Source organism: Protopterus annectens, chromosome 15.part0 (assembly GCF_019279795.1).
Source record: "Protopterus annectens isolate FY-2018-M chromosome 15.part0, PAN1.0, whole genome shotgun sequence".
In the NCBI taxonomy this organism is placed as follows: domain Eukaryota; kingdom Metazoa; phylum Chordata; order Ceratodontiformes; family Protopteridae; genus Protopterus; species Protopterus annectens.
This window is the reverse complement of record NC_056749.1, coordinates 595,119,927-595,133,464: the sequence shown is the minus strand read 5'-3', so window position 1 is coordinate 595,133,464 and position 13,538 is coordinate 595,119,927. Positions and strand designations below refer to the sequence as shown.

Genomic DNA, 13,538 nt, shown 5'->3' with positions numbered 1-13,538 from the left:
GATTGCTGAGGTAATGAACTGAACTGAACTTGTATCTGAATTTGAGCTGCTGTCCTAAAGTGTATGCAAACTGTGAATGGAGCTGGGGCTGTTGATGTCTTGAGGGATCTGAAGGATGGTGATATGTGATGTCTTAACTCTTGAGTTTTTATTGTTTGGGAATTTGTTTGAAGTGTGTGGCTAGACATTATTTTCTTGTATCAGTGATGGGTGGTGTTCAAATTCAGTCCTGTGCAGCTTTCTGGTACAACTTTTGGCACTCGTGAGCTATTTTGTTTTATGTCAAAGATATGTTGATTTTTTTTACAGCAGTTAACAGTTTTTGAAAATATTGGAGCTTTGTAACTAATCATTTAGTTATCAGCCATTTTAGTTCATCAGCAGAATAAAGTACTTAAAAATGTGTAAGATACAACCTACAGTGATCGATTACATTAGAGTGACCATGAAACAATGACAAACCACTTAGCAGTTAAGCCATAATAAAGGACATATTCTTATTCCAGGAATAAAAATTCAAAGGGGGATATTCCAGGGTGACTCTTTGTCTTGCTCTTAACCTATTCATTAAGTTGTCTTCTTAACAGATTAGATCATGGCTACACTTTGACTCCCAGAAAACAACAAAGTGTAAAGACTACTCATCTTCATTTAGTGGATGATTTAAAACTATATTGCTCATCAGATGAGGAACATGAAAGCCCAACTGTGAGTGGTAAAAACTTTTTCAGATGATATAAGAATGTCATTTGGCCTTGATAAATGTGCAGAAAGTAGGAAAGCTGCAGCACCAAGAAAACATCAGTTTGAGACAGGAATGTGATGCAAATTAACTTGAGCAAGAGAGTGTATAAATATTTGGGAAATTATGAAATATCAACAGTAAAACATGAACAAATGTGAATAAAACTTAGTAAGGAATATTGTAGAAGACTAAATTTAATACTGAAAACAACATTGACATCTAGGAACAAAGTCCAAGCTATAAGCTAATTTGATCTTCCTGTCCTAACTTATAGTTTTGGAGTGATTGACTGTCCCCGAAAGGTGTTGGATCAGTTGGACAGGAAAACAAGAAGGATGCTTCATGTTTAGCAAACGACTTATAAAATCAGTGTATACTAAGATTATATAGTCCCCATTCTGAAGGAAGTATGGGCCTCCTTGAAACTGATTAAATGTATAGATCTGCAGTTGTATGACTGCATACATATCTGTTGAGCTCACAAGACCCAAATGTAGTGAAAGTTTTAAAACATGAGGAGAATAAGACTAAGATGACTTCCCTGCTTAGTTTAGCAGAAACTTATCGGTGTCAAGCGGGAATGGAAAGCAAACCAGAAGTAGATAAAAATTAGGAAACAACTGAATGTGCAAAAAAAAAAACAAAAGAATATAAGGCAAAGAATCTGATGAGAAGGCAAGAAATGTGGAAAATGCATAAATGTAGTTGCAAATATAGAAAACTCTTGGAACAACCTCATGTTGATCAGGACTGAACACAGGAATGGTTAAGAAGATGTGAATTTAAACCAAAAGACAAAATGTTAATATTGCTGGCCCAAGATAGTGGTCTACGCACACGTTGGTTTACAAAGGCCATTAAACATGTGCGAGAAACCGACAAATGTAGGTTTTGTAAACAGAATTGGGAACAGTTGCACATCTTGTTGCTGGTTGTGATATAGTAATGGCAGAAGTATTGTATACTGAAAGACATAATAATTTGGCAAGACTGTTGCATTGGGGATTGTGCAAACATTAAATATTGAAGTGGCTGAAAAACACTGGAAACATGAGCCACAAAGCATTATAGAAAATTATAAAGTTTATATCACATGGGATCACCCACTGGCAACAGTTTAGAAAATAGATGCAAGAAAACTAGTCCATGAAAGAAAGACAAAAGTAGCATTAATCACTGAAATTGCTACATCCAGTGACTACAGTGTCTTGCAAGCAGAGAGACAAAGTCATAAAATAGTAGGATTTATAGGCAAAAACAAAGGCAATGTGGATGAAGGATACCCAGGCAGTTCCAATAGTAGTAGGAGCAATGTGTCTTATAAAAAAAAAAGAATTTAGTCATACTTGGATATGTTACCAATACATGCAACTGTTTATGAATTGCAGAAAGAGTCATTACTAGGCACATTGCAATTGCTGCGAAGAGCACTTCTGGCTAACATCAAAAACTGAAAACAATACTATTTTTATGAACTTTAATCATACTTTGACTTAGAAATGGAGTCCATTTCTGTCATGGTATTAGCAACCCAAAACAGATGGAGAAATTAAAAAAAACAAACAAACAAAGAAACCATATTTTGCCTGATTCATGTAAGTTTTTCAGTGCTAATCAGAGAACTGCTATCAGTAAACCCTAAATTTAAAATTGATTATTTATTTTTAATAAATCTACTGTTTCTTGCCTGAATTGTGGTACGAAGCAAAGTATTTTATTATTGTTGCTTCACATTGCCATTTCTAAGCATTTGGTCCTGATTTATTTCATCTGTTAATTAATGTATTTAATTATTGTTTACTTATTTCTATTTCTTCTTGTTCTAAAATTTCAGCTTCAAATTTTTATAATGCTTTTTATCAAAGTCCATGAGTTAGGATAATTAAATGGTGATTTTTAACTAAACAGTCTTCTACATGAATAACTCTGGTTATTGTTTAATGGTGAAATTAAAGAAAATAAGATTGTTGGTAGAGCTAATCTCAAGTGTGTTCTTCCAGGTCCTAGAATTATTAGCCCATATTTCATTCAGGCTTGAGAAAATTTGAGAAGGAAACAGGATTCGACCCAGCCCTGAAGCCATAGTTCAGTGCTAATAATAGTCAAAGGGCACACTTACATCATCCATAGAATGTTTGCTTAAATACTTTTGATAAGTTGTATACCGGCATTAAGGCTATAACCATCTAGTAATGGTGACTTCAAGATTTCTGAATTGAACACTTTGTCCCCAAGTGCATGAATCTGGTTGGCTTTTAAAGGATTATTATCTATAAGATGGTAATTTATTCCATAATATCACCAATCTTCGATTTAAGTCAGGGTAATGTAATTAGTACCTAAATCACACTTCACATCCTGATGTCTCAGGGTTAAACTATAATTGTTAATATTTATGTCCAAAATAGCTTGTCATGAAAGCCTTTGTAGGCAAATATTAATTTATCACAGATGTAACAATAATGGAAGTGAGACTAACAAGTCTATAGTTGTTAACATCACTTCTATTACCTTTTTTATATATTGGTGTTATAGTAGCTGTTTTCCATTTCCTAGCATGTTGTTTAAATACATAATTTCTGTTTTACTCATGTTTCCCCATTAGTAACAAACTATTTTGCATTCTTTCTTGCTCCTATTGCCTTGAAAACAAGCAAATCTTCATTGCATTTAGTTCCCATCTATTCTCCCTTATCTTTTTTTAACTTTCTACTGCCATGTTTTGCAAATATCCTTGGAACTCCATAAACAGAAGACTATGCTCTTTCTCTCCTATTAGCCCCTTTAACTCAGTCTCTAGCTCAAATCAACTTCTTTTTCCCATTCTGCCATTTTCATCTGTGTATAACACATTTTTATACTAGAGTATCACCTGCACACCATACCCCGCTTTCTCTTCATTTCTTCTTTTTGTTGCCTGCCTTTCCTTATATTCCCACATTAGCTTTTTTAACATCTTATTACTCTTCATTATGCCTAGCCTACCCCATCCTGTATTGCTTTTCATTTCCTTGAAATATGTCAATTTACAACACTACCATAAGTGACACGATTTTCATATCTCCCTTCCTCCACAGGGACTCCATTTTCTGATCCAGACAACCATTCCTCCTCTTATCCTCTGCCATCATCCAAAGATGCTGGCCTATTCTTCAGCCACGTCCCCCGTATCCTGTTTGCTCATCTACACTCCAGAACATGTGACACGTTCCTGCCTCTTGTTCCCTTTACTGCCAGCATATTTTATTTTGCTTCTTTGCTTCCTGCCTTATCCCGCATGGCTGCATACAACTGCCTATGTACAACGCTAATCTGTTAATACTATGCTTTTAGTGCACATTGCCCTCATACAGTACAAGAATTTGCAATCTTCTTTCTTCTACACATTTTATAGCTCCTTCCTGTCACACTTGACTCTCATCACTTGTCATATGTGGAAATTTAGTAAAGATGTTGGAAAAAAAATGTGACACATGACTTAGCTTATTGCCAGATATAAATATTGAAGAAACTAGATATTGTAAATAGTTGCATATTTTTCTAATATTAGAATATAGTTAAGTTATTTTAAACTGATAAATTCCTAATAGTGGAGGGCGATTATAAATTATTCTTATCTGATAGAATAGTCTTAGTACGTTTAAAGAGGACGTTAGAGATCTTCTCATCAACCTAGTCTGTTTCAGAATTAAAGTACCTACTTCGTACAGTTTTCTTTTTGTTTCAACTGGTGTGCATATAACTGTTACTAATCTCTGAACTTATTGTGTACTGTTTTGCTCTGTGCATTTAGGCAATGTCTGAGATCAACCATTTTTGATCAGTGCATTGCCCCTTTTAAACAAAATGTCAAATCAAATATACCTTATAGTATAAATAAGATGTGCAAAAAGGGGTAGCATTTTATACCAAACAAATTTAGATATACAAATAATACCATGCAGATCCCACATGAATTCTCCTTTTAAAGGCCTTATAAATAGATGGCAATTGCCTCAAGGAAGACATGTAAGCACTTCAACATGTTCTGGGAGGACATTTTGCTTTTCTGACACTTTCCTAATTGTTTGCAAGAAATAGAAGTTTATTTTGACACTAGGTGCAAAACTCTTAGTGGTTAATATTTCAGGTGAGAATATAGACAAACTTACAAGAACATGCACTGAGTTTCTTATGATCTCTCCAAGTAAAGCCTCACAAAATATATCCAAGACATACGAACCTCATAGAGACATTCCAGATCAGTTGCTTTCCCTTTTCTGCAGCACATTTATGGAATCAAGATTTGGGAACATTACGTGAAGTCAACAATATGAAATACATAGGACTGTCTATTTAACTTAACCTGAATTTGTAATCCGTAAGATGTTAAAATGTAAAAAATACCCAAAATGTACTTCAGGATGGTGACTTCCTAGTCCTTAAAACTGACACATACCCTGACTTTATTTATAAAGGACAAATGATTGTTACCTGTTAAACAGGTACAAAAAGAATGGATAAAGCCACCAGACTAAATATAATCCATGACAGATATGACATTTTACTTGCTGACTTGGGTTGCTCAGAAAATGAGGAAATTAATTCAGCACACTGAAATATGCAAAACCAGTTTTGTTTCTTAGTTAACAAAGAGAGGTTGATTGGTCCAAATAATCCTTTTCATCCACATCCCTAGCTATGCAAATGTATGTATAAATGTATTAACTATGTATGGGCAATTGTGTTTGTAATATATGTACAGTGTCATTTGGTACACCACAAATATATGTAGAAAATTTGCAAAGTATTTAGATACATCTTAATTTATATATATATATATATATATATATATATATATATATATATATATATATATGTGTGTGTGTGTGTGTGTGTGTGTGTGTGTGTGTGTGTGTGTGTGTGCCTTCTGTGGAAGGTTGGGTGCCGGGCTAGCAACTCGACACCGTAAAACTCCATTGCCAATCATGAGCGGACAGGTGATCCGCTGTGGTGACCCCTAACCGGCAAAAGCCAAAAGAAGAAGCTATATATATATATATATATATATATATATATATATATATATATATATATATATATATATATAAGCAGTGCATTCAAGAAATTAGTAAGCTATGTACTGCTTCCTTCAGTAAGTAAATTACATAATAAAAAGGTGTGATATGCTGTATCCAGCTTACAGTTATTATCCACTCTCAAAGTATCTAGATTTTGATTATTCAGTTTAATGGCTGAGGAATGAAGTTGCAAATGCATTATATTTTCTGAGTTTCTAATTTGGGGAGGGTGAAATTTCCACAATGATGGAACCATTTTATCAATACTCATTCTCCCGTAGCAGTTGTACATATTGTTCTACTATCTAATATTCTTACCAGGAAATAAAAGAAGCACATTTAGCAAGATTGTACATGGATGGCATTGTATATGACTGTGCTATTTATTTGCTTAATGGCAGAGTCTTATACAAATGTAACCAATCCAGTCTAGCTAAGTGGTATACAAACTCTGACCAAAGTGTTAAAAATAGGGATTAATGCTTAGTCAAAGCCAATAAATATGTTCAAGTTTCCAATAAAGCCCATCAGAAGAAAAAAGCTATGATATCATTAAACAGGATATTCTCTCTTTTAATCCCAAGTGAAAGGCCAAAAAATATGCTCAAGAGTTGCTTTTTAGCACTCTTGGGGTGTTTACCTCCTCATGCCTCACCTTGGTTCTTGGCCAAAGATGGCAAGAACAGGTACATTTGTGAACAGGCACATTTTTAGTGTAAAAGGGTGTTAGACAGTAGCAAACACATGGCTTTAATCCTACCACTGTCAGCCTGAAAGAGAGAAAGACAGTGGATATGGACTATAGTGCTGGGATCCACTGCTCTGACCACCAATAAATTAAAATATATTTTTTTAATATAAAAGCTCCAAAATATTGTAATGTCAGTGCCCATGACTATCCGGCCCTTATTCCCACTTACTCTGGCATCTGTTAACACTTGGGAGGTGACAGCTTGGGACCATCTCATACAACAGGAGTTAGTAAGTTAGGCAATGTATGTATGCCCTTATTCTTTTCTCACTGGAGGAGAATGGAGCACTACCAAAGCAGGATTTGCTGCGCTAAGCACAGACGTTTGAATGCTTCCTAACATGCAGATTCCCCAGCTACAGTGTGACCTGCTCTTTGGCAGGCTGACATCATCTGCTAATCCTCGGGTGCAGTGGCACCTTACCTCCAGTAGGTCTCAGCAGCACACTGGGCTAAGCTGCTTCTTTCCCCTCCCCTAAGATGGGAAAGAGAAATTTGAAATTATCAACTTCACAACTGGGTCATGATACATTTTTGTACATTTGGCACAGACTCAGCTTTGGTCAGTGAAATTAATAGGTTGAGTATGCATACTACTTTGATGTTTTTTGACATGTTGTTTTGCCTGGATTGTGAGTAATCCAGTTTTGTTACAGTATTATAAACTTACCTAGTTCATGAAACAAGCATTGAAAAGGCTTTGTAGTGCTGAAATTAAACAAACCAGAAAAGTCTATGTTCCTAATTTCAGTGTAGGCTCTTAGCTTAAACTTTCCAGCATACAGTTATTAACCTTTTGGCAAATGCTTATTTGTTGTTGTTGTTGCTTGTCTATAGGCTTTTCCTGGTTAGGGGTCGCCACAGCGGAACTCCGGTCCGCTAATGATTGGCAGTAGATTTTCACGAACGCCGAGGTGCCAGCTCGACGTTCAACCTTCAATGAAGTCATGCCCATTTATGCTTATTTGTAATGTTTGTAAATCAAAATGACAGTTGAGTCATTTGTTTATAAATCGTCTGTAATGCTTAAGAGGCATCTTATGTGTATTATATTAAAAAATGTGGTAATTTGTGAAAAACAAATGCATTTTGAAGAAAACAATTGCTCCAGAGTATATTTATAAATCTTGAAGGGGTTGATACTCTGAATTCGTTACATCCATAGTGCTTCTTCAACTCTTGAATATATCTTTGTCATTCTGAAGTTCCCCTCTACAGTAAGTTGCTGTAACAGCATACAGTTTTTGGTTCCACTTGTCTTGATGATAAAGCTAGGTGTTAGACTGTAGAACAACTAGGTTCAAAAACAGGCAGGTCTTGCAGCAAAAGATGTATTATCTTGGCTGTAATTTCATTTATAACTATAATTTAAAATAATGAAAAAACACAGTATCATAGAAAATGAAACTGCAGTTCATATGATCCGCATTACATTAATCTATAATGCAAACAGCAAAACTATGCACAAGCAAGACCCCTGCATGAACACTTGTTTTCCTCATAAAAGACCCATATTAGAAACTGCAGTAATTTTAAGACAAATTAGTACATTAGTAAGTCTGAAGTTGGGGAAAAAACATTTGCATTGATTTGTAGTTAGGCAACTATTAATACACAAATTACTTTGCTGAAATCATGTTCAGACAACCAGTACAGAAAAGGCTGCTATTTGTTGGAAGGTATAAAAAGTACTCTGTCTAAATAATCAAGCGGTGAAAGTCAATAGCAAAAACAGTAAATGCAGCGATAATTATATTTGTATAGAGTCCGTCTGAGAGTACCTAGAGTTTCTTCATCATCTGTATCATTTTTGATTTCATCTGAACAATGAAAGCTATTACATGCAACATGCAAATTATCTGTTTCAATTCATAACTAAAGCTGAAAGTATCTTTATCGAAACTGAGAAATAATGATTGTAACAGATTAGAATTAATACACAGATATACAAACCAAATATCAGTACGGATTTTGTGGTTCTCATGGCTGTGACAAACTGAAAAATGATTTTTTTTCTCGTTTGTAGTTGCTTGCTTTCTGTCATTTGGCTGCCCATGAACAGATGAATCTGCACTGGATACATAAGGTGAGGAAATTAGATGGTGTCTGCCTTGAGAACTGCAAATATTTTGAAATCCTTTCAGCATTATTGTCAAGTAGAAACAACAGGGTAAAGCATCAGTTTGTTCAGTTCTTTTAATGGCATTGAGTTTTTCAGTGCAACAGTCTTAAACACGTTCATATTAGTCAAATATTAAATGCTTTAAGCTAATTTATTTTGTAACTGTTAATAAGCTCCACAAACAAGCACATAAAATGTTCTTAAAAAGATAAGCATGCTCTAGTTGAAATATACTATATAGTCAGAATGTTTCATAAAAGGGGAGCACAAACAGGAAAACTGAAGAGAAGTCTTTGCTTACATGTGTACAGTATGATACACAGTCTGTAAGAATTTGTCAATTGAAATCCATTGATAAGTGTTTAACTCTTTCACTCCAATGGAGCTCAGGAAGTTTGCACTGTAGCTTCCAATGGATGGGGCCTAAGCCTTTTGGCAGAATCAGATTATGTCCTCACATTTCAAACAAATGTTCATATCTCTGGAACCATAGGGGTTATTTAAGCAATAACCCACACCTGGGTGTGGGTAATGCTGGATTTATCCACGGTTGGTGTGGTTTGGTCACGAGGCGGCCGAGTGGCCAAACAAAGACAACTGTGGGTAAATCCAGCATTACCCACACCCAGAAGTGGGTTATTGCTATTATACAATGACATTATTTAAGAAAAAAAAAGTACTTACTTTTCTGAAATAATGGCATTGTATAATGCCTCCGTGCTGCCCATCTGCAGCTGTCTGGTATTCTGCAGCAGTTCTGATGTACTGCACATGCGTATGCTTACGCAGTACATCAGAGCTCTGTGTGGAAGCAACAGAGAAAGCAAGATCTCCGTTGCTTTTTACAAAGTGTCTCGCTATGTTAAAGGAGTTTAACATAGCGAGACAGCTTTAAAAAAAGCAACGGAGAAAGGAAGATCTTCGTTACTTTTTTAAAAGCTGTCTCACTATGTTAAACTCCTTTAACATAGTGAGATAGTTTCTAAAAAGCAATGGAGATCTTGCGTTCTCCATTGCTGTAAAAAAAAAAAAAAAAAAAGACTTGTACTAATGGAAAAAGTCTGGGCGACCAGACCTTTTTCCATTAGTATAAGTCTGATTTACAATGTGCACGCTGACCAATCAGCGTGCACGTTTTGGAATATTAATGGGTGGGGTCATTGTACAATAAAGAAGTATAAATGGCAAACTCTTCATCACAAAGTATTTTTATAGTGGAAGCATTCTTTAGGCTCTAGGTCTTGAACTGAATTTTATAAATCATAGCAAACATAGTAGCTATTACATTTATAATATTTTGTAAACAACTTACAATCTCTCAGCAACTGTTCACATTACACACATACTGTCAGCAGCATTTTATTCATCTAGCTGAGAGCTTTCATATGAAGCTAAGGAGTTCTATCTGTGTTACTTGGTTGTTGAGCTATTTAAAAAAAATGAAAATATTTATGTAAATTAATATAATAAAAACAACAGTTAATATGTATTTACCTCCACAAGACAGAGGTCAAATATTAATGCAGTTGAGTTTGACATTGTATAAGCTTTAAGATGTAATATTTTAAAGCCTTGTACATAGCATGGTTTTAGAATTATTGATGCAAATATAAACGAGCAATATTTGATGCTTAGAGGCATCAGTAATAGTTAACTGCATATGCACCTAGAGGTAAAAAATGTAGCTAAGGCTAGAACACAGAAGTATTCTAAATCAACAGTGAGTGGAAGGCAAGCTACAGGTAATGAGTGAGTGAGCAAAATATGTTGGGAGGTGATTTTATGAAATAAAAGAAAATCTTCGCTTTATCAGAACTTGAATGCCACTAAGACTCTAAAACAAGTTTTCCTTAAGGCATGCGCATAAATGAAGATATAAAGCATGTACATACATATTTACATGCATGCATCTACGCTAATACATGCACATGCACAGACACACAGGTTCTGAGCATGCATATGTAAAACACATGTACATGGGTTCATAGGTGTGTACTAGGCGAATGGCCCTGGAGCCTTTACAAACCTAGCCCATAGAAGTGCCCTGACATTGTGCTGCCTGACATTAGTTCCCAGTGCCTCCATCAAGTAGAGCCACTGGAGTGATCCCTGGGGTGAACTTTCTATTTCCCATCCCCTCATCAAGATTTCTCTTGAAGAGGCCCAGTGAGGTGCTCTAAGCATGGGCAGTCTCTGGGCTATAAAACTGTCCCTCCAGCATGTTTTGTTGATTGTGGTAATGAGGTTGAGGTCTCTGGAGCGTGTGGTGAGGAGGATTGGGATTTCTTTAGAAATAGCATTTCTAACAGAGCTGGGTCAGACATGGCTTTATAAGTCAAGCAGAGATTGCCTCTTAGTAGACGCAGAGAATAGCTGGAGTTTTTTTTGTGTCTGTCCATGTAGGACATGTGTTTAAGGCCTAGGATGCTCTTCGTGAGGTACTTTTGGGGCCTTTCCCGCTGTTGAATGTGTCTAGTGAGGTACATGCCAATGGGGCATTACACTCGATGACTGGTCTAGTGAGGGAAGAGTAGAGAGAGATAATGACCTCTTTCTTCCTGGATGCAAAACCCTTGGTAATGAGATGTGCCACATAGAAGGACTTTCTGACCACAGCGGCAATGTGGTGATCGAAGGAGAGGTTGCTGTCAACCTGTGTCCCCAGATCTCTTATAATGCCTTCAGTGCTCAGTGTGCTCCTATCAATGTGGTAATTAGTGGGAAATGAGTTTTTCCCAAAGGGGATGATGACACATTTTTTTGGCATTAAGCTTAAGGCCATGGCTTCCACACCAGTCTTTGGTCTCAGTGAGGCTTTTCTGTAGGATGTCTACATCGCTTAGGGAGATAATAATGGCTCCCAGTTTGCAGACATCTGCAAACTTGGTCAGCCAGAGTCCCTCCTTGTTGGTCTGGACTTCTGAGAAGTAGATGCCAAACAGGAGAGGACCCAGGACCGATCCCTGTGGGACTCCATTTGTGACTGGTTGGCAGTCTGACTTGGAGTCTGCTACTTCCACACTGTGGGTTCTATCTGTGAGCCAATTTGCAACCCACCTAGTGATATAGGGGTTGATGCCTTGTTTGGTGAGTTTATTGATAGTTCCTGAGTGGGGAATGGTATCAAAGGCCTTGTCCAGATCGAGGTAGGCTATATGAGCTGCCTTGCCCTCATCCACAGCTCTGGTGACTAACTCAAAGAAGTCAACCAGGTTGAGAAGGCATGACCTATCTTTCACAAAACCAAATTGTGTGGGATCTAGAGTTTGGAGATTCTCTATATCCTTGTTAATTAGGTCCATGATGATGTGCTCCATAGCCTTACATATCAGAGTCGTCAGGCTAATGGGGCGATAATTCCCAGGGTCTGTGGTCACTCCCCCTTTATGGAGAGGGATGACTGTAGCAGTGCACTATTCGGTAGGGACAAAGCCTGAGGTGAGGCTGTGATTGAACAGGGCACACAGATGTGGTGCCAGTTCACTTTGTAGTTCATGTAGAACACATCCAGGGATATTGTTGGGTCTCATGGAAGCTGTATTCTTGGCCTTGGACAATGCAGCTTTAACCTATGCTGCAGTAATGCTGTGTGCCTGGCATTCCTCCGGTATTTTGATTGGCCCTTTATGGGGTGAGAAAAGGGTAAAGTTGGCACTGATTCTGTTGGCTAGTATGTTGGCAATATCTGTTGGCTCAGTATAGGAGGTACCATTGTGCAGTAACTCAGACCAAACCTGGGTATTGCCGTGGAGATTCTTGATATAACTATAGAAGGCTTTGTGGTGGTTTTTAGTGTCTGCTGCAATTCTGCCTTCATAGCTGGCTTTAGAAGTTTTGATGAGGGATCTCAACTTTTTGTTGAGGCTGCTAATGTTTTTTTTCCAGTCTTGGGACGTCACCTTTTTCTGCAACAGAGTCTTCCTTCTGTTGTAGAGTTTATTAATGCCAGGGGACCACCAGATTGACTTCATTTTTTTGTAGGAGAGCATCCTGGTTCTGATTGGTATTGCTAATTCCATGCATTTATGTACATGTTCGTACAGTGTATTGGTATATGATTTGGCAGTCATGCATCTACTTTCCATTGACATGGGTACCGTGAAGTTAGTCGCCTCTGTTTATAGGAGCCCAAAGTCAGCTTTGGAGAAGTTTTTCATGGTGGTTACCTTTGCAGGGGGTGTGGGTGAAATGTGGGTTTCCATGGTGATTAGTTTCTAGTTAGATCTAAGCAGGGAGGAATTGCCTATTGGTATAGCTCAACGGTTGCCTAAGTTAGTAATAACCAGGTCAAGGATGTTCCTTCCTGTAGTGGGAGTAAGAATGAAATGGTCCAGGGCATTGGAATTTATGAATTCCAGGAAGCACTGGGCCAGTGCATGGGTGCATGGGTGCATGAGTAGTTTTCCCAGTTGATGGAGGGGTAGTTGAAGTCACCTAGTATGAGAGTGTTGGATTGGACCCTAGTAGTTTCCAGGGTGCTTAAGAACGTGGAGTGAGAGTCTTGGGACATGGGTGAGGACCTATATCAGGCTGCAACCTGAATCGTTGTCTTATCCAATGTTAGTTGTACCTGAAGTATCTCAGATGCGTTATGCTGTGCTACTAGTCTAGAGGTGTGTATATCCTTTATGAATATGGAGACACTACCACCTATGGAGCTTTGGTCCATGTTCTGGGGCCAAAAAGTGTGGAATGAGTTATAGCCTGGTAGCGCAGGGGTGTTTTCTGCTGCTTTAAACCAGGTCTCCATTACTGCACAAATGTCGATGTTCTCCATTTTTAGGAGTGCTTTGAGCAAGTGCATATTGACATTTAGACTTCTAGCATTGAGCAGCATGACCCTCAGATTGCATTTATTTA

At 37.3% G+C, this 13,538-nt stretch overlaps 1 protein-coding gene across 1 annotated transcript in view; it reads left to right on the top strand.

Annotated features, from left to right (window-relative positions):
• Positions 1-13,538, top strand: part of LOC122789859 (glycerophosphoinositol inositolphosphodiesterase GDPD2-like) — a 502,465-nt gene that overhangs the window by 419,223 nt on the left and 69,704 nt on the right. The window contains exon 5 of the mRNA XM_044057293.1: positions 8,583-8,642. Within this exon, the coding sequence (XP_043913228.1) occupies positions 8,583-8,642 (60 nt within the window). The remainder of the gene's footprint in view (positions 1-8,582; positions 8,643-13,538) is intronic.